The 19,823-nt window shown below is 38.1% G+C and overlaps 1 protein-coding gene across 1 annotated transcript in view; it reads right to left on the minus strand.

The window, feature by feature from the left end:
* Positions 1–19,823, minus strand: part of CCDC191 (coiled-coil domain containing 191) — a 62,086-nt gene that overhangs the window by 23,262 nt on the left and 19,001 nt on the right. The window contains exons 8-9 of the mRNA XM_016200235.2: positions 9,994–10,184; positions 3,529–3,772 (exon numbers count right to left, since the gene is read on the minus strand). Coding sequence (XP_016055721.2) covers positions 3,529–3,772; positions 9,994–10,184 — 435 coding nt within the window. The remainder of the gene's footprint in view (positions 1–3,528; positions 3,773–9,993; positions 10,185–19,823) is intronic.

The raw sequence follows: 19,823 nt of genomic DNA on the forward strand, positions 1-19,823 counted from the left end.
TATTACATAAGAATAATGTTACCTAATATTTTATATTAGCACATGGCTTAATAGTTTTCAAAGCTTTATCATTTAAATCTCATTTAACAGACCGAGGTGTCACAATTACAAGTTCCAGTCAAAAGAAAAGGAAACAGAATTTTTAATCAGAAAAATTTATCTTGGTCAAAATAATGTCCTAGTTAAAATGTCTTTTCTAGAATGGTTTGATGCCATGGTATAAGGTCTAACCAGTTTTTGATTCTGTCATCTGCAGAGGTATAAGGAGAAAAATACTGTGAACTATCTTATATATCTTAGAAGCTTCTAGCTCTAACAGGGTGCCATACTTAGGTACTCAAATATATTTTTCATGAAGATGGAAATGTTTTCTATAGATTTGGCTGAAGTGAAAGATGTGGTATGTGGAAACTCTGGCATGTTAAATACTTTTAAAAATAACCTTCTATTTCAGAAATGTCAGTGGACATTTATTCATGAGAACACCTGCTTAAGTAATTTAGCATCAAGCAGGGTACATGTTTTAGGCCCTTTTAAAACTTTGTAGTAATGATACATTATTAACCCAGCAAGGCTATAAAAGCCTTGAGTTTAGCGACAAGATTTTTTTTTTATCATGGTAACTTTTTAAGGTGAAAATTAGAGAAAGAAAAGCTTACTGGTACAGATTGTACTTAATAGAACAGAACTGAACAATCTGGCTTAATTAGAGAAAATCACCTATTAGCTAACTGATCATTCTGAAAAATTTCAAAGTATAATATATGTGTTTGTGGTACATGAGTTCTTATGATTGTGTAATTAATGAACACCTAACTAAAGATTTTATATTTTCATTTGTTCATGTTATACTCTGCTACACTCTGGAAAAGATTAAGAGTGTATCTAGTAATACAGGGCTTATTATAACCCTTTATTTTCATTTGCTCTTTTTTTTTTTACAGTATTATCCTTTCTTGATAAATTCTTTTGTTTTTTTATTTCAGAGATTTGGAGACCCTTATATATATAAACTATATATTTTTAGTAATTTTTCTGTTATACACAGGAAAAAAATACTTTCTGCTGACTTTTTAAATTTAAAGATAATAACAGTGGGACTCTGTAAGGTAAAAGGTTCCACACAGCTATTTCCTAAGATAGAAGACTCTGCTGGGTCTCAACAAAACAAAATTATCTAGCTGACATAAAGGTAGATAAACTGCCTAGGGGAAGGGACCAAAATGTTACATAAGTCCCAATAAGCATTCTTATGATCCCCCTTTGCTGAGAGACTAAGCTTAAATTAAAACCAACTACTTAAATTAAAACCAACTAGCAGTAGTCAGGGTAAAAACAAGGCTGGGGACCCTCTAGTGCCCGATTTAATTTCACACATCTGAGTTAAGTACTTAATAGCATTATGTGGAGGGGTGGAAGGGCCTGGGGTGGAGATGGATGGGTAGAGCTTTTAAAACTTAAGTGCAATTATGAAAGAAAAAAACTGGTAGGATTGCCTTTATAAAAATTTAACTATATATAGTACCACACACCATGAATAAACCAAAAAGACAAAGAACAGAATGAAAAAAAATTGCAAAATATATAATAATAAAAGCATCAATAGTCTTAAAAATATAAAGAGCTCCTATAAATAAGAAAAAGATATATAATCAAGTAGAAAAATGGACAAAGGGCATGAAGAGACAAGTCACTATATATCTATCTTACGATATCCATTTTCATATACTACAGATATGTGTAAATGGCCAATATAAAAAATGTTTAACCTCAGTGGTAATAAAAAAGACCTGCAAATGTTGAAGCAATAAGATGAAAATATTTCACCAGTTAACTTGGTAAAAATAAAAAATATGTTATCAGGCAAGAAAACGGGCACTTCTTACAGCAATCTGGTAATAGTCTTTAAAATGTGCATTCTATTTTTAGGTATTTATCCAAGGCAAAGCATTATGGATTGTGCAAAGATTTAGCTACAAGGATGTTCACTGAAGCTTTGTTTGCAATAGTGATAAACTGGAAACAAATATCCAGCAATAAAGAAGGAAGTAGACAGATTCTAGCTTGGAGTTTATGATAGAATATCACACAGCCATCACAATATAATGGCACGGAATGGTAGTCCTTAACCAGTGGGTATTCATCAGGTTCACCTGTGGAATTTTAAAAAATACAGATGCTCTATTCCGAGATGCTGATTTAGTGGTCTGATTCTGCAGTATACTCTCAGTTGAGAACTACTGTTGTAGAAGACTTAATGACATAAAAAATTCTTGTTATATTATGAAAATGCAAAATAATTTTTTTAGCAAAACAGAAAAATTACATTATTAAGAAAAATACATGGCCTTCGTTTTCCTGTGTTATGGCAAACTAATGTTCTCAGCGACTTGACAAAAGAAAAATGTAAAGCTAAATAAAATATTGAAGAGAAAAATTTGCATATACCTGAATAGAAAAAAGACTAGATGGCTATACTTCAATCTGTTACTGGTAGTTACAGTGGTTCCTCGGTTTTTGAATGAACTCCGTTCTGGAAGCCTGTTTGAGTTCTGAAATGTTAAAAAACTGAGGGATCAAGAGCGGACAGCTAGGCCTCAGGATCTTGCCCTCAGCAGAAGCCATGTGGCATGTTCAACTCCCGAGGCGGGTTCGAAACCGAAGCATTTACTTCTGGATTTATGGCGTTCCTCAACCGAAGTGTTTGTCAATGGAGATGTTTGAAAACCGAGGTACCACTGTATCGCCAAGTGATAAAATTATAGGCTACTTTTCTTTCTTCTCTCACTTCCTCCTACAAAATTGCTATAATTAATATATATGATTTTTCTCACTAGAAAAATAAAAACTCAACCATTCCCCTCTTATAAGTCACAAGGCTCATTTAGGAAGGAAATGCCTGATGATCAAATAAGAGGAGTTCGAGAGTTGTAAACAAGACTTTATGTTATCTGTTCCTGAAGGAGTCTTCCTCTAAGTTATTTTAAATTCCCTTTTTCATGTTCCTACTAAGTTTCAGCTACACCAAAGTTTACATGTGATTATAAAAGGAAGATACAGTTCTGCCCTGGCTGGTATTGCTCAGTGGTTAGAGCATCGGTCGCGCACTGAAGGGTCATGGGTTCGATTCCTCATCAAGGGTACCTGCCTGGGTTGCAGGTTTGATAGCCAGCCCCTGCTGGGGTACATGCAGAAGGCAACCAATCGATGTGTCTCTCTTACATTGATGTTTGTCTCCACCTTTCTCCCTTCCTTCTTCCCTCTCCCTCCTTTCCACTCTCTCTAAAAAGGAAAAATATCCTCTGGTGAGGATTAACAAGAAAAAAAATAAAAAATAAAAAAGATGATGCAGTTCAAGAAAATGAACGATTGAAAGCTAACCTTCGTGCATTATAGCAGCTCTCACCTTTTAGATAGCCTAGGCAAGGCAACCTAACAATGGCTAACATACCCCAAGCTGCCCAAGTGCCAAGCTCAAATGCAAGTGAGTAATAAGCAGGAAAACCAAGCAAAAGCAAAGCCAAGTACCTCTCCTTTAGGTGGCTCCACCATGGCTGCTGCCTCCTCAAGTAGACTGACGCCCGATGACGCGGCTGCACTGAGCTTCCCCAGTGCCGCCGCTTTCAACAGCTCATCCATTTTCCTCCTTGTTTCCCCCTTTGTCACAGCCAGCTCTCTCTTCAGGACCTCTGCGCGACGCCAGTGCTGCCATTCTGTGAAGTGCTGCCGGAGAACTTGCTTCCGGTTATACTCAGTGGCCAGTTGTTGTTTTCTAAGCAACAAAGCACTTCCATTAAAAAAAGAGAAGCCATTTACAGCTTGTTACTTGGTGATATAAACGAAACACAAGTCGAAAGGAGTCCCAGAAATGTTCCAAGTAGCTCCAGCTTACCTTTTATTTAAGCTAAATGGAATTGCTTTATAAAATCCCAGTGCGAAGGGTCTGCTCATAGAGGGCGTTGGCACCTCAAGACATTACCACAGAAGAAAGATGGACTGTTCTGTTCTATCATGCCACAAAGACATATTACATTTTTTGATTACCATAAAATCGTTTCTGAGAGCTTTTAGAGGAGAAGGAGCAAAAAGAATAGGTATATAAGTAACTACTTTTAAAAAGATGAATGCATGAGGGAGATATCCAGCTATGCTTGGAAAACTAAGGAAGACAGAAGTTTGGGAGGAAGGGAAAGAAACAAAACTGAAGTGAATTGTCAACAATTAAGTATAAAACTTATAAAAGTCAATGTGAAACTATGAAGGTAGATCTCAGGAAAGGAGGGCTTGGTCAGGGACAGGTTTTCTGAAAAGGACTCATTTACAAACCCTAAACTAAATGAAGGAAGGATGGCCTAGTGAAGATAATTGCTAAACACTAGACATGTGTGAGCGGCAAAGACAGGGGCTTGCTCTCATGGAACTCCCTCACAGTCCAGTAGGAGTTCTGGTTTGTTCTCCTTCTAAGGAGGAGCTCCTTTCAATTCCTGGAAACTTCATAAACGTCAGGGGACGTGACTGAGTGTAGTTAGGAATTGCCAGCTACATTCCCTTCCCAACGGGAATCTCCATTAGGAGCCACTTTGGAAGCGGCATGAGTTCTCAGAGCTCTATCTGTAAGTGGGTGATTACTGCCCCTGAAGAAGTGAGGTATAGAGCTTGGAACTTATGTCACATCAGGGGTCAGCTTTGAAGTTTAAAAGCTAATATTGTTTAGAGACCTATTTGATTTTATCTTGTAAAGGAGAATCAAGTAAGTTCTCAATAACACTATTTGCATATCCATTTCTGTTAAATAAACATAATGCTTAACTCTCCTCATGGACTTTCAGGGGTTATAATAAAAAAAAATCATTAAGTTCTTAAGTCAATGTGTCAGGAGAACATATTTACAGTTCTTAAATACTTAAGCGATTTTTAAACCTTTTTGATTGCCACCTGCAGTAAGAAAAAAAGGTACACTGTGACTCAATATGCAAGTTTATGTGTGCACTTATGAAACAAAACTATATATAACTGAAACAAAAGTTTCACTAAGCAATATTTACCCTATTACCAGAGATGCACTCGTGTGTTTCTGTTGTAATATGTTCTATTTCTTTAAAAAACATAGCTCATCTTGAGCTTGATTTCAGGACCCACTAATGCCTTAAAACACTTAGTTTGAAAAAGACTACTCCAGAGTCATAGACTCTGTCAGAGGAGTTGGGTGAAACAACCAACTAGTGAGAGCAAAGTCAACTGAAATAATGAATTTCAGGATAAACATTAACAGTAACTCTGCTAACAGCACTTTTCATTATATTTAATTGCTTCTTCCTAATGAATTAATTGGTATTCAATAAATACTTGGTGATTGACTGATGGTTTTTGTAATGAAAGTAAAATAGAGGTGGTAATAAATATTTGTATTTTATTTTACTTTGATGAAAATAAATTATCTATTATGAGACTGAATAACCTTGAAATAAAAATTTTAGAAGACATAAGAATAAATCAGGTAGCAACACAGGTAAGAAAAAAGCTCCAGGCCCGGCTGGGCGTGGCTCAGTGGTTGAGTGTCGACCTAGGATCCAGGCGATCGGGGTTCAATTCCCGGTCAGGGCACATACCCGGGTTGTGGGCTCAATCAGTGACTCTTTCATCATTGATGTTTCTATCTCTCTCTCTCCCTCTCCTTTCTTCTCTTTGAAATCAATAAAGATATATTAAAAAAAAAAAAAAAAAAAAAAGCTCCAAAAACCCTATAGCACTTTACATAATTAAGTGAAAATCACAAATTTTCACAGGAGAGAGGATGTACATTGCTCTGATTAATGTGAAATTCGATTTACATCAATCTGCTCAGAAAGGAGTGTGAAATTTACCTGATGTGTTAATTTCATGTTTTTACAGCCTAACAGCCAAAACAACACTGTGGTTTTGACTCAGGGAAGAGATTATTTGGACACTATGAGAAGGCAAAGAGAAAAATATTTTTGTAAGTATAACAAAAACACTAAATAGTAAGAAAATAGATACCCAAAAAATGCATGTTCACTATAGTGCTTAGAGCCTACTATATATAACAGTTGTGCAGGCAACTTGAAGGTCTATTTAAGAAGTCTGTGTTTGTGGGTTGAGGTAGAAGGGTGGAAACACAGAAGTTAGAGATCCAGGGACAAGGCTGGTTCTACCCCGGAGTCCTTGCAGTTCACTTCAACAGAGCAACAATATTCCAGATAGGCTAATTTCTATTCTTTTAAAAAGATGGCACTAAAAGTATAAATATTTCTGAAAGTGAAAAATCACTTAAATTTCTCAAAAAGCTCAACCAGATGAGATTTACTTGGGAATGCTAGGCTAAAGAAATGGTTTTAGACACAGTCCCCAAATAATCACAGAATGAAGGAGAGAATTCCTGCATGGAAAACATCCTGTCCCAGTATGTTTCCGAGCTGAAATCAAGGAATTTCTGGCAAGAATATATAAACCAATCATCACAATTATATAACTGCATGCAGAGAAAGGCCATCTCTAAAGACCTAAGGATATAAAAATAAAGGTTTAAATAGGAATTTAAATATGAACCATGATGCTTAGAACCAACACCTCAAATGACACTTAGTGGTTGGTGCGTATTATAGAACCTAGAAGTCAGAACACTATATATATGGGACACTGGGCAAGTGACTGAAAGTTTTAAGCTTCAGATTCCTTCTCAAAATGATGTCACCCTAAAAAAGCCCTATACTACCTATCCTATAGGAATTTTTAAAAATAAAGATCTACGTAATAAAAGAACCTGAACATATAGAACAAATTTTCCTTTAAGGTAATAACACTATCTTAGGACAATTCTAGATATCTAAAGAGTGTCTTGAAATTTTGAAAAGAAAATGAGAAAAAAGAATGAGCTCATGAACATGGACAGCAGTGTGGTGACTGAGAGGGTTAAGGGGGGTGGGTGAAGGTGGAGGAGGGCATGGGGGGGGATAAATGATGATCAAAAAAATAACGAAAAATGACAAATGACAAATAAATAACCACATACTAGTGATCTGATTGCATGCCAAGATCTGATGCAGAGCATAAAAACAGCAACGATGCAAACAGCTGCATTTGGAATGAGCAGCTTCAGTAGGAATAGGAATGAAAAAAGCTCATGTATTCAATAATCCACCAGGTAGCCCCCAGAGAAAAGGTGGGAGATAACAGTTCTGTTTTAGGGCTTTAAAGTGAGTCAAATAATGCAAGTCCTGTCCTCCTGCATCTCTGACAGACATACCAGGAGCTTTACAAGCTTCAGATGCCACTCAGTTTCTGGCCTCTCACTTGGGTACCCAGGTGAGCATGGAGGGAAGGGCAATGTAACATGATTAATAGAGGGGCTCCATAAATGACTGCCCAAAAAGAATGCTGGAAATGGGGACTACCTCACACCTTCAATCCCACTGACATTTCTTGGTTACTGTTTGCAGCAGCTACCTTTGAGCTTTTTTCTCCACCTTTAACATCCCAACCTTCTTTAAACAAAACCATCCAACTTAATATCCTTAACCAATTTCTAGAACAAAGAACAAGATGCGGAGTCAGGGATTTGTAGGAAAGCAGCACAAAGTACAGTATATGTCTAATAGACCCTTTCTTCTCATATGTTTCTAGCATGGCTTGTCATTTGTTAATTACTGCTCTTATTTTTCATCTGCAACCATCTAAAGTAAATTACAATATAATTGAAAAACATGATTGGTCTTAGGGAACCATCACCTGGAAGCTACTTAACATAGGAGTTGTGTGGTATAGGATAAAGTATCTGACTCAGTACAAAAAAGACCAGGATCTAGTCCTGGACTAGCTTAACTTTATGACCTAGAGATAGTTGTTTACCCTCTCTGGGTCTTTTATAATCTGTAAAATGAGGGACTGGATTAGACAATCCTTGAGGTGTCTTTCTGCTCTAAGATATTTTTGCTCTAAAATTTTGTAGTAAAACATTATTATAAGTTAAATACTTTCCATCTCTTGCAGTGTAAAAAAAAGTAGTACCCATTCTGAACATTTAAAAATAGACACCTGAAAATAATTCACAGATATGAGACAGAAAGTTCTGAGATCTTAATAAAAATTGGCCCGTTATGCTATTATGAAATTCCCATTTAGTGTTTTTATATTTAAACAGTTTAATTGGAATGGAATCTCACGTTCTTTAGATTTTTCTTCTATAAGTTTCTTCTGGCATGTAAATTTCACAGGCCACTTTTAACTTTAACATCTCAGTTTCTACTTCCTTTATGCCCTCACTCATGTTGCTTCCCTTTTATAACACCTCCAGCTTCCCTTCTTTATCCAACAAATCCTTTTTCAGCCATTCCTTTTTCAATTAGACTATCATCCCAATCCCTTATATCTTTCACTAGGTCCTGAGAGCTTAGAAATGAATTATGGAAGAGTTCTCTATGTTATGTTGACCTTTTTTTTTGACTGAAGATTTTCCCCAGCATACTCTAGAAAGTAAAAACGATGAGGTCACCCTCCTGCTTAAAAACCTTCAGGAATCTGCCTTTATTTATAAAAGAATATCTAAACTGCTTGTCCTGGCATTCAAGGCCTTTTGCAAGTTGATGAATATTACAACTACACGCTTGATGATCTCTAGCCAATCTGGAATGGCTACACTCCATGCCATCACCTTGTCACCCCACTTCCACTGAGAAACATCCTAGTTATTGTGCAGAGCCCAGCTCAAGACCCATCTTCTTTTTTTTTCTTTTTTTTTTAAACATATCTTTATTGATTTCAGAGAGAGGAAAGGAAAGGGAGAGAGAGAGATAGAAACATCAATGATGAGAGAGTCATTGATCAGCTGCCGAGCCCACAACCCGGGCATGTGCCCTGACCGGGAATCGAACCCTGATCTCTTGGATTCTAGGTCGATGCTCAACCGCTGAGCCACACCCGGCCGGGCAAGACCCATCTTCTTAATAAAACTCTGTAGGAACCCCCTCAGTCACAACGACACTTCCCTCTGCTAAGGTCTCATCAGAAGGGGATGCATTATGCAGTTTATAATGTTACTCAGTATCCCTACTATTTCTGGATCTTGTATTCCCCACAAAATTGGGAGTTCTTTGAGGACAAGGAGCCATGCATCAGTCTCCTACCATATCCTCCCCAGGGCCTAGTCAGTCTCCTACTGTACCTTCCCCAGGGCCTAATGCTGTCAAGCGGTTGTACAACTCCAGGGAGTGCCATTCTCTTCTACATAACTATGCTTTCATATATCACTTGTTTAGTTTTTCACCCTGAATGAATACCAGAGTTGCTGGTAGAGAAGTGAGCAAACATAAAAACATGAACTGCCCTCTCCCAAATTAAACAAATTGTCCCTTCTGCATCTATGGTTGTGGTTCAAGAATGCAAAGTTAAATTGGAAATGAAAAAAACAGAATGTATTTAATTTTAAGATAATGGAGCAAAGAAAGTTTTATTTGAAGACAAATTCTGTCATTCATAAGAGTAAGAGTTGATATAAAGGTGTCAAAGCCTCTACATAAGATGAGGAACAAAAGATGGGGAATGGGAGGAATCACTCTTGGCAGGTCTGCCCTCCCAGATGGATGTTCCCTGTGTCCCTAATTAATATTCTATGTGCAGAGAGTGATTTCTACCAATGTGAGTTATTGGCATATAAACCAAGCTCTGTGTTTTGAATTGTGAGATGGTCCAAGTGCAATGAGGACAAGGGAAAAAGCATGTACTATACTCGCTTCCTTTAAAAAGAAAAGCATGGACATTATTTGAATATTTTAATCAAATAATTTTTTTGCTTATAATTTACCATTAAATTTTTCTAGTTTGGGATGCAACATAGGAAAACAGTGATTAGCACATTTTATAAGCAGATGAGATGGTTCCAGTGAACAGTGTTTTGAGAGTTCATTTCTGGATTCTTCGGGAGGAAAGCTGTCCTAGATAAGTACACTAGAAGGATTTTCATGGTATAAATGATGGTACCTGTTTTCTTCCCTGAGCTCATTCTCCATGGCTTGTGTCTCCCGCTCCAGCCTCTGAGATCTCGTGTAGTCTCTCCAGGCCCTCAGGACCTTCAGTTGAAACTTCCAGTCGGACAGGGACCCAGCTTTCCCCAGCTTAATCCTGTGGTCAAGAATCAGCTTGTGCCAGGCAGAGAAATAGCGTTTCTGACACTACAATGGAAACATTTGGAACATCACTGATCAGCACTAGTGTTTCTAATAGGTAATAGAGCCCTCTCCTCAGATTTCCCCCGCACACTTTTTCTCACAAAACTAGGAACTGTTGTCTTAATGGAAGGGAAAGAGGCCAGGTGCAATTGCTTTATGCTAATAATGACAAGAAATATTCAAGTCATGCAACTAAGGCACTCAGCCTCATGACTTAAACTAAAACACTTAATCCTCATTGTAAGGCACCAGTTCTATGCAGAGCTGGAGTTACAGTCACATCAAAGATCTAAGTCAAAGGGCTTGTTTGAGAGGCTTAAAAGACCTGCTTCCAACAGGATCTCACCTACCAGGCTGTCTTGGAGTTTAAAATACTAACCACTTAACTCATTCCTATTACTAACTCCGCTGCACAAATGAAGATGGGAGATCCCATAAGGATGGGATGGGTTCTCTGGTCCCTGGGAACAAGACAACTAAAAACAGTCGCTTCAGCTGGGCTACCACTGACTACGTTGGAGCCTTGGTTGAGCAGGCCTAGAGAGACTACTCAGGCTGCTTGCAATCTTGCACTATATACATGTGACAATAAATCAGACAAGGTCTACTGACCCTAAGGATGTCCTAGAGTGGTACTCATGGCCCTAGTCTAAGAAGACCTCTGAGATCTAGTCCTTGTCTATATCTTCTATCTTCACAGCAAACTGTACGTTCCTAGTACAACAAATTACTTTCATCTCTTGGCCTTACATCAACCATCCTGTTTCACTTTTCTATCTATGGTGATCCTAATGTCGCTGTCCTTTTCTGTCCTCTCTCTGCCTGACTACTTCAGGAGTCACCTCTCTTAGGGAGCCCTCCTACTACTCACCACTCTTCCCAAATGTCAGTGCCTTTCCACTGTGTTCCAGAGCAACCTATGCTTTCTTCAGTCAAGACACTTAACATACTGCACTATAATCACCTGTTCACTGATTTCCACTAGGCTGTGAGCCTTTGGAAGGAAGGGCCTGGGGCCCATAAATGCGAATGGCAAATATGGGAGCATTATTAAGTGTGTGGAGCACTAAACTGGAAAGCAACCTTTGTGGGAGGGATGAGGGATGCCTGATGACCAGCATCGAGAACTTGGTAGCTTTCCCAGAGTCAGCCTGATTTACTGCTTCTTTCTTTATAAAAATACTTATCTTTCACTATTTAAACATTTAGTAAGCACTGTGTTTGAATTTTGGAACTCTGAGCAAAGTTGTTTAAGATGTAGATTTTGAGGTGTTATAGGGAGAGAGAATATATAAATTAAAAGACCAATAACATAAGGGAGTATATGCTAGAATTTTTAGAAACAGGCCACTTGGCCAGAAATATTTTCTATGTAGGAAACCAGTCATATTCCCATTTAGACAGACTACAAAATCTTCATTTCCCATCAGGAGAAACCACAGAAAACTTTAAAAAGCCCTTGTTCCCTTTCTATTATATCAAACGAGGCACATTTTCTGGACCTTTACCTCAGATTCCATTCAAGGAGGGAGAGATAGTGGAACAAGAGAGGAAGAGAGGAATGAGAGAAGGGAGGTTTGCTGAATATAGGATATCCTGCAGTCATACAAGGAAGAGACACAGCTGCCAGGTGGAGGGGGTATGCTTTTTGCATTGTCATCTGTTTATCCCACAAAATACAGCATGAAAAAAAGTGTTCACTTGTGTGCCATAGTCAAAAGAAAATATTCTCTATTTACCAGATTCATTTAAGAGATTTCTCTTGAATGACCTGATTTTTAACTCCTGGAATATTTCTAAGAAAAAATAGCACAAACATAATCCACTTTGACAATAACACTATTAATAGTGTCCTTCTTGGGTTTCTACATTCCTTTTCTCTGTAAAGTTCAAAGCACCTTACATGTACTATTTTACTAATTTGTAGACCATCATTACAAAACGGAGACTGCAGATATCATTATAACTTACCTTTCCAAGCTAAACTTCATGTAGCAAAGGGCCAATGACTAAAGTCACAAAGTAAAAAGTTAGTGGTACACCCAAGGCTAAAACTGAAACATTCTGGCATCCTGACGACCCTAATCTCTTAGGCAAAAAATCTCTCCTCAAAAGGAAGGCAAATTCTTTGCTTTTTTTTTACTAATGAAAGAGAAATAATTGATATATAATTTACTATGTCTAGAAAAGCACTGCTAGAACATATCTGAATTTAAGGGCAAAATTTGAGTTTATAAATTCTACCATCAATTTACTTATAAATACTTAAGTTTAAACTTTGAGAGCAAAATGATCAGTTTTAAAGATCTATCATTCACTTTCACTACATAGAAGTTAACACCTGCAAAGTGACAGACCCATTTGGCAATTGCTTTCTTTTTTCCCCCTAGGGCTAATGTTGCCTCTCTTTTTCTAAAATTAATTTCATTTGGGTGACATTGGTTAATAAGATTATATAGGTTTCAAAGTGTACAACTGCATTGTGTGCCCACCACCCAAAGTCAAATCTTCTGTCACCATATATTTGACCCCCTTTACCCTTTACTACCTCCCACCCCCTTCCTGCTGGTAACCAACACTGTTGTCTGTGTGAGTTTTTGTTTGCTTTCGGTTTTATATTCCACATATGAGTGAAATCATATGGTTCCTAACTTTTTCTGTCTGACTTATTTCGCTTAGCATGATATTCTCAAGATCCATCCATGTTGTCACAAATGGTAGCTTTCTTAAAATCAGCTTGCTATTGGTTTTTTCCTGCCTACTCAAAAAAGCAATCCCATTAAAATTTTAATAAAAAAATAAAAGTATGAATTAAGAATAGCTGCTTAGTTATTGATTCACAGCAAGCATTATTCAGGCAAATAGGAATCCCATAACTGTGCTTAGAGGAACATATTTGGGAGAGGAAAATAGTCTCCATCTTCTCTGGGAGACGCAAGCACTCTGATGGATTTAGAAGGGGCGAGAAGGGCACACGTCCACAGTCATGATCTATGTCCTTTCTATTGCCCAGCTGAGTTCCTGCTGCTCCTAGGCCTGTTTCTCCTTTTCAGTTCTACTTGCTGGAACCATAGTAGTGCTTTATCTCTTAGCAATCTGAAACAATACTAGTATTTAAAACACGACTGGGTTGGAAGAGGAATACGTTCTGTTTAAGCTAGAACTTAATGTTTTAATTAGCCAGACAACTAGTCTGACCTCTCTCCATTTCTTACCTAGTTCAGTTATTTCTGCACCATGCTTTTATTTCTGATAGAATGTCAAATACAGGGGGTGGGCAAAAGTAGATTAATAATAATAATACAATAAATAAATAAATAATAATATAAGAATAAACTCCATGCTTTACATACTTAAAACTGTAAAACTACTTTTGCCCACCTCTGTATAGTCATGTATTCTTTTACTAACTTCCACATCTCTTTACAGTTGGGGTGATAATTAAGGCTTGATATAGGTCAATAAAATACTGAAAACCCCTGTGGGAAGGACTGTTTCTAAGTACATATCTATAATAATTTTGAAAATAAAACACTACAAAATGAAATTTGGAAACTTCTTAAGTGAAATGCTTTTCTCTTCTCAAAATCTCCAACAAGACATCATTTATTTAGTCATTAAGGATTCTGCTCAAGAGAAGAAATGACAGTTCGCCCTGCCAAATTTATTACCTGCACTGGAGTTGCCCTCGTTCTGTTGGCAAGAAAGCTCTCTCCTGAAGTGTAATCATACCGCTGTCACCGGGATGACTGACGTTAGGCGGAACAGCAATTTGCTACCTAATCTTCATTGTAATTTTAACCCTGTCACTAGAGATGCTTGTTCTGATTAATGAAGTGGGTAACTCATCAAAATTCCTTAGCTAGTTCCCTTTTGTCAGAAAGCTCAGTGATAATTGCATCAAAATTCTCTGCCACGGAAAAATAAACAATGAACTGTAAAGAGGACAAAAATGTCAACAAGTTTACAATCTATTTCTGCCAACTGGAGCTAAGTGCGGAGCAACCAGTGGTCTAGGGGAGGTGGCCCGGGCTCCAATGTTAGGAACCAAGCTACCCTCTCCCCAGGGCCCTGACTGACTCCTTGTTGCTCCCAGGCCAAAAGGAAGAGACACCCTATCACTGCATAAGGAAGCAATCCTCAACTTCTTTTCCTTTTGGAGACTACTGTAGCTGGGTGAAAGACCCCCAGACCATGTGAAGTGTCTGGAGTGGGGGAGAGGAGAACCTTTATACTGGCAAAATAAATGCTCCAGGGAAGGAGCAGCACTGAAAAGTGGTACCTTGTTAACCATCCTACTCCTGATTTTTATAATTTTCAAAAGAAAACATTGTGCCCTCTACCCCCAACCATATACGTATGCTCTGATAACTAATCACATTAGGGAAAAGACATTACATTCCCAGCACACAGTGCCAAGACTTGACATGCTGTTGAGTTCCATGGAAAAGACTAGAGGCCTAAACTTTGACAATCATTGCTGTGTGAAATGCTACCTATGTCTATTGGCTATAGACTACTTTTGTTATATCCTGGAAGATGTGATGTTCATTTTACTTCTACATTTAAATTTATCTCCTTTCTTTTTTAAACTTAAAAACATGCTAATTACAAAAATTTAACAAACACATCCAAAAGTAGAACAGAAGGAATTAACCCCTCACTCAGCTTCAAGAATTATCATCCTATTAACCAATGTCATCCCAATAATTTAATAAATTAAAAAAAAAAGAATTATCAACGTTTTGCTAACCTTGATTCACCTCTCCTCCACCTACCTTTTTTTTTTTTTCCTGGAGTATTTAAAAATAAATCCCAGACATCAGACATTATATCATTTCACCCATAAAAGCATCAATATGTATTGCTAACATAAGGACATTTTATAAATTCTTCTTAATTTTGTTTAGAAGTTTCAATCAATAAGACTGCCGTAATGAGCTAATTCTGCTTCATTCTAGAAGAAGAATTTCAGAGAGGAATTGCTTAGTCTTGCCATACAGTTAAGTAAATTCTTAACCAGTAAATCTCTCTGGGATCCTTTAAAGAAGAATGACCATAACACAGCCAGAGCCTGACTATTCATCAACATAGGGCTCCTTTCCAGCATAGCCTGGACCAGTTTTCATGACCTTGTATTTTTAAGGGGGAAGGCAGACCTACTGCTCCCCATCACCTTTCCTTTCTTCCCCTTCTAGACCTTCTCCCCCCTTTCTGTGAATCCCCACTCCCTGCCCACTCTCCTCTACCCCCAGCCACACAATACCAAAAGTACAGCTTCCCTCAGAATATATTAGACAAATGCTTGATCCACCTCTAGGGTAGTCAGACAGTAAGACAATATTGTGATATCATTTGTTCTTCACCCATACTGTTCTCAAGATCCATGTAAATATATTCACCTGAAATGTCTAGTGTTCAGGGGAAAAGATATTCTACTCTGTACAAGTTTAGAGGATGGACTTTATTTATGCCAAAGGTTCTCTTTAAATTTTTTAAAAGCAGGATTTAGTTTTTTCAAATGAAAAAAATCTTATATACATGCATGAACGCATGCAATCAAAAAAGGCTTTATGTTTGAAAAGCAAAACACCAGCACAATGTTTTGGTAAATTAGCCCTCACTGTCCCTTCTGTAAAAATAAGAAACCTGGGTTACTTGTAGGATGGGGGTAAAGAAGAGTATAAAAACAAAACAAACAACCTCCTTACCAATCCTGAAATTTTACCTGGAAATTGCCCAGAGGCTGGGCAATATGAAGTAACATTGATAATGCGTCAAACCCTAACATGGACACCACGGGTGGTCCTCGGCAATAAACTTAGAGGACAGAGTTACAGGAATCCCAATATTCTTCATGTGTGCCTGACATTTCTCTTTCCCACAGTTTTATTTGCAAAGAGGCTTTTCCTTCATTTCTTTTCCCAAACAGACAATGCTGCTGAGAGGATGGTTGCTATGTTTCAGTTTAGAAATGGTTTTGCTTCAGTAGTGTGTGGGCAGTCCTAATAAAACTAAGATCTTTGGGAAGGAGTAATGCTATATAAATGAGGTACTTAACTACAGTTTCCACCACCTTGTCGATAAGAAAATCCAGGCTTTTTTTCCATATATATTCATGTTCTCTTGGTTTAGTTTGGGGTGGCCTTTTGGAAGGTACAATGCCACAAATGTAACATTAACAATGACTCCTTTGGGTCGTCATTACTTACTCTCTAACGGAAAAACCCAACCAAATAAGCAAGTTTAGTTGCCTCATAGAATAAAGATTTGGGTTAGTGTTCTTGCCAACTTTCACAGGCAGGAAAAAGCATAGGCCTTCTTAGCTAATGAAGAAAACGTGAGTGTATTTCAGAGTGTGGCGCAAATCTAAGGCTGTTTCCAAATGGTGTAAGAACCTCGCAGTTAATCCCTTGTTGGTTCTGCTAATTAGCAATACCATGTGGATTGCCGAGTCTCCCCAAGAGATTTCACTGCAACATCAAAGAAAAAACAGGCTAGGCTAGAAGTAGAAAATTTCTATAAAAAATAGATTTTTTGATAAAACAGAGAGACCTAGAAATGAGGTATGTAGGAAAGATGTGTGAATAGTGCGGCACCTGAACTTGTGTTTTAATGAGAGCCTGCTCTGTTTCTCTCAGAAAGTCTTCTATTAAATAATGTGCTCCAAATGTGATGTGAAGAGGTTGTTTGGGGAGCAAATACAATCCAGAGTCAAAGCACAAAAAGTACAGGAATTAAAGGAACGCGAACTAAAGCAACTCTTAGAAACAGATTCTTTAAAGTCTTCCTGCGAACACTCTGTAGAGCCAGCTTCTGGGTCTGTGCCAGTGACCCATTCTGAGGGTGCTGACAGGAGCTTCCCGTTACTTAGCCCCTTGCTGCAAGGCCGCTAGGCATCTTCCGCCCTTTTAGCTTGTGGCCATATTTAGGCTGCTGAGTATCCAAGTTTCATTACCCAAGGGCAGCTTCAGGCTCCTTTAGAACCAGGGTAGGAATGTGGATTGAGACTAAGAGAATGAGCCCAGAGGGCCTGCTATCGGGTGGCATTTACCACAGGACCATCCTGTGTCCAGCCAAGTCGATGTAAAAGCCTGACAAGTGTAGCAGGGAGATTTTTCCCATGTCTCATGTCCGCCCATACACACTGGGGAAATCTAAATTAGAGGTTCCCTAACAATAATCACAACGAAGGGGAAGGAGACAAGAACTAACCTAAGTAACTTTGGAAAACAATATCTTGGCTAATAAGCCTAAAAACAAAAATAACTATATAAATATTATACTCTAATATAATATTTACTCTAATTGTCAGTAAATCTGTTTCCATAACTGTAAGGGTTAGGATGCTGCGTCCTCTCCCAACTATGTCGTCTGACAAAATCCAGACGTGGAGAGGAAGCTTCAAGGAAGGCGTCTTCTGGGGAGAGGACGTGGCATGTGGGTGGGAGTAATTGGCTTAATGGGAATATCCCTTCTCCTCCTTGGAGGGGGATTTTGGGTTGTAAAATCAATAACTAACCTGGGAATGGTAAACAATGTTCTCACTTCTGAAGAAATCCTGATTTCCCCAAGTCCAGTCACTATCATATGTGCCGGATGCTTTAACAAATTGTTATTAGAAGAAGCTAGGAAAATTCCCCCTGGTGCCCCCAATAAGGAATTTATGGAGGAACTAGAGAAAGCTGAGCTCACGCAGCCGCCTAGCCTCAAGTGCCCCGCCTATGACTGCAGGATTAGCTGAGGACAGGAAAAAGGCCATCGCCCCTCGCCTGCTGTACAAGGACCACCCTGGGTAGCACATAGAATAAATGGCAGATTATGGCATCCCCCTAAAAGGGGCTAACAGTATGAAAAGGCTACCAGACCCTCCTCAGCTTTATACAGGTGCTTACAATGAGAACAGTATCAGAATAGTTAATGTAAATGGAAGGCATGTTCAGTATGAACCTGCCCTTCATGAAACGCTTGGCAAGGCAGCGGCCACGCCGGTGCTCGCTCCCAAAGAAACAAAAGCAAAGCATTCTTAAGCAGTTAATCAATAGCTATGGCAAAAGGCACTCTTTTCTTAGAAGAAAATGGCAAGAAGAATATAATAGCTTATGAATAGGTCCATAGTTAAAATATAACCATAAGAAGTAGTAACCACAGACAAATATTATATAAAATTTCTGCCTCACAAACTAATATATTACTGCTGCAAACAAAGCCACATCTATCACTCTATAGGTCACTGATTTTTCCTTTCTCCTCTATTCTAAAAAATAAAAGTCAAAATTGTTCCATTCTGATGAAATCGAAACTTGTATTGTTTAACCTGTGAATAATATTTCTTGCTTGCTAACCGAAAAAATGTAATCGTAGCCAAAAATGTAAGTATAAAAGATTATGTTGATTCTCAATAAAGTGGAACAGTGTCACACCACCTCCGAGTCGTGTAGTCTGCTATCTCCCAGCGCCGACGCCTTGCCCACCTTCAGCACCCCAGACTCCCGCTGCGGCTGGACCACGGCATTAGGAATTCTGAAACTGCTTTATAATATATTAAGATTAAACAAGTACGTAAATATATTTTGGATAATAAGCTTCAGGTTTCTCACTGTCAGAGAAAGAAGTTCTAGACAAGCAAGAAGGAAAGGCTACTGAAACTTGTGGTGCTGGGTTAGGGTTGAAGTTATCATTATGAACTGATTACCATTTTAATATATAGATACAGAAATAAGTTACAAATAAGGAAGGGGGAGGGATAGCATGACCCCTGTGTTGCTGCACTGGAATCAGAGGTATTAGTGTGAACTCACAGATTTTAATATGCATAGTGACAGGCAGACACAGAAGTAAATGTAATGTGTGTGCATGTGTGGGTTAGTATACATACATATATATTTTCCAACTCTGTCTGCTGAGAGGGCCCAGAAACAATGCCAGTCCAGAAGCAATGAACACACCTAGTCCCAAGATCTTAGCTTCTAAATACTATTCTCCAAAAAACAACAACCCAGGATTCCATGTAGAAGTGGTTGATTCCAGGGTTAGGGGAGGGAAAATACAAGATGAGCCTGAAACATCTTGTGGCAACAGAAAGAAAGGAAGTGCCCAAAAAAGTACGGAAGCATTTTGAAAGAGCAAGAGAGTCCACCTGAAATATTTTCTAATGCCAAAGTTAGAACAATCTGAGTAACAAAGTAAACAACAAAAATATTAGAGTGTAACCCACAGAATAAAATAAATATCCATGAGCCTAAAGTGATGCAAATAAATAATTGAATAAATGAATACATAAATACCTGGGGAGAAGGGACAGTTTTTCCTTCTAGGAGAATTTCAATTAACAAATGGAGAAGAAATGAGGGAAATACAAAATTATCTTTAGACAAATACCACATTATATAATTGTTACAGGCAAGATCCACCAATGAATGTTAAAATTAATAGGTGAAAGTTTAAGGATAAGCATGCTAGTTGCATAGTTTCACAATATTTCCTCTAAGACATTTATGAGTTACAAAGGGAAAATAGTAACTTTACAGTGGGGAAACCCATCAGACACAATCTTAAGTGATCAAGGTTAACATCAACAGTAATAAGACATATTAACGTTATCTACCCCCGATAAGATGTACTGAAAAGAGTACAATGTCG

This window comes from Miniopterus natalensis, chromosome 6 (genome assembly GCF_054644295.1).
Source record: "Miniopterus natalensis isolate mMinNat1 chromosome 6, mMinNat1.hap1, whole genome shotgun sequence".
NCBI classification, from domain to species: domain Eukaryota; kingdom Metazoa; phylum Chordata; class Mammalia; order Chiroptera; family Miniopteridae; genus Miniopterus; species Miniopterus natalensis.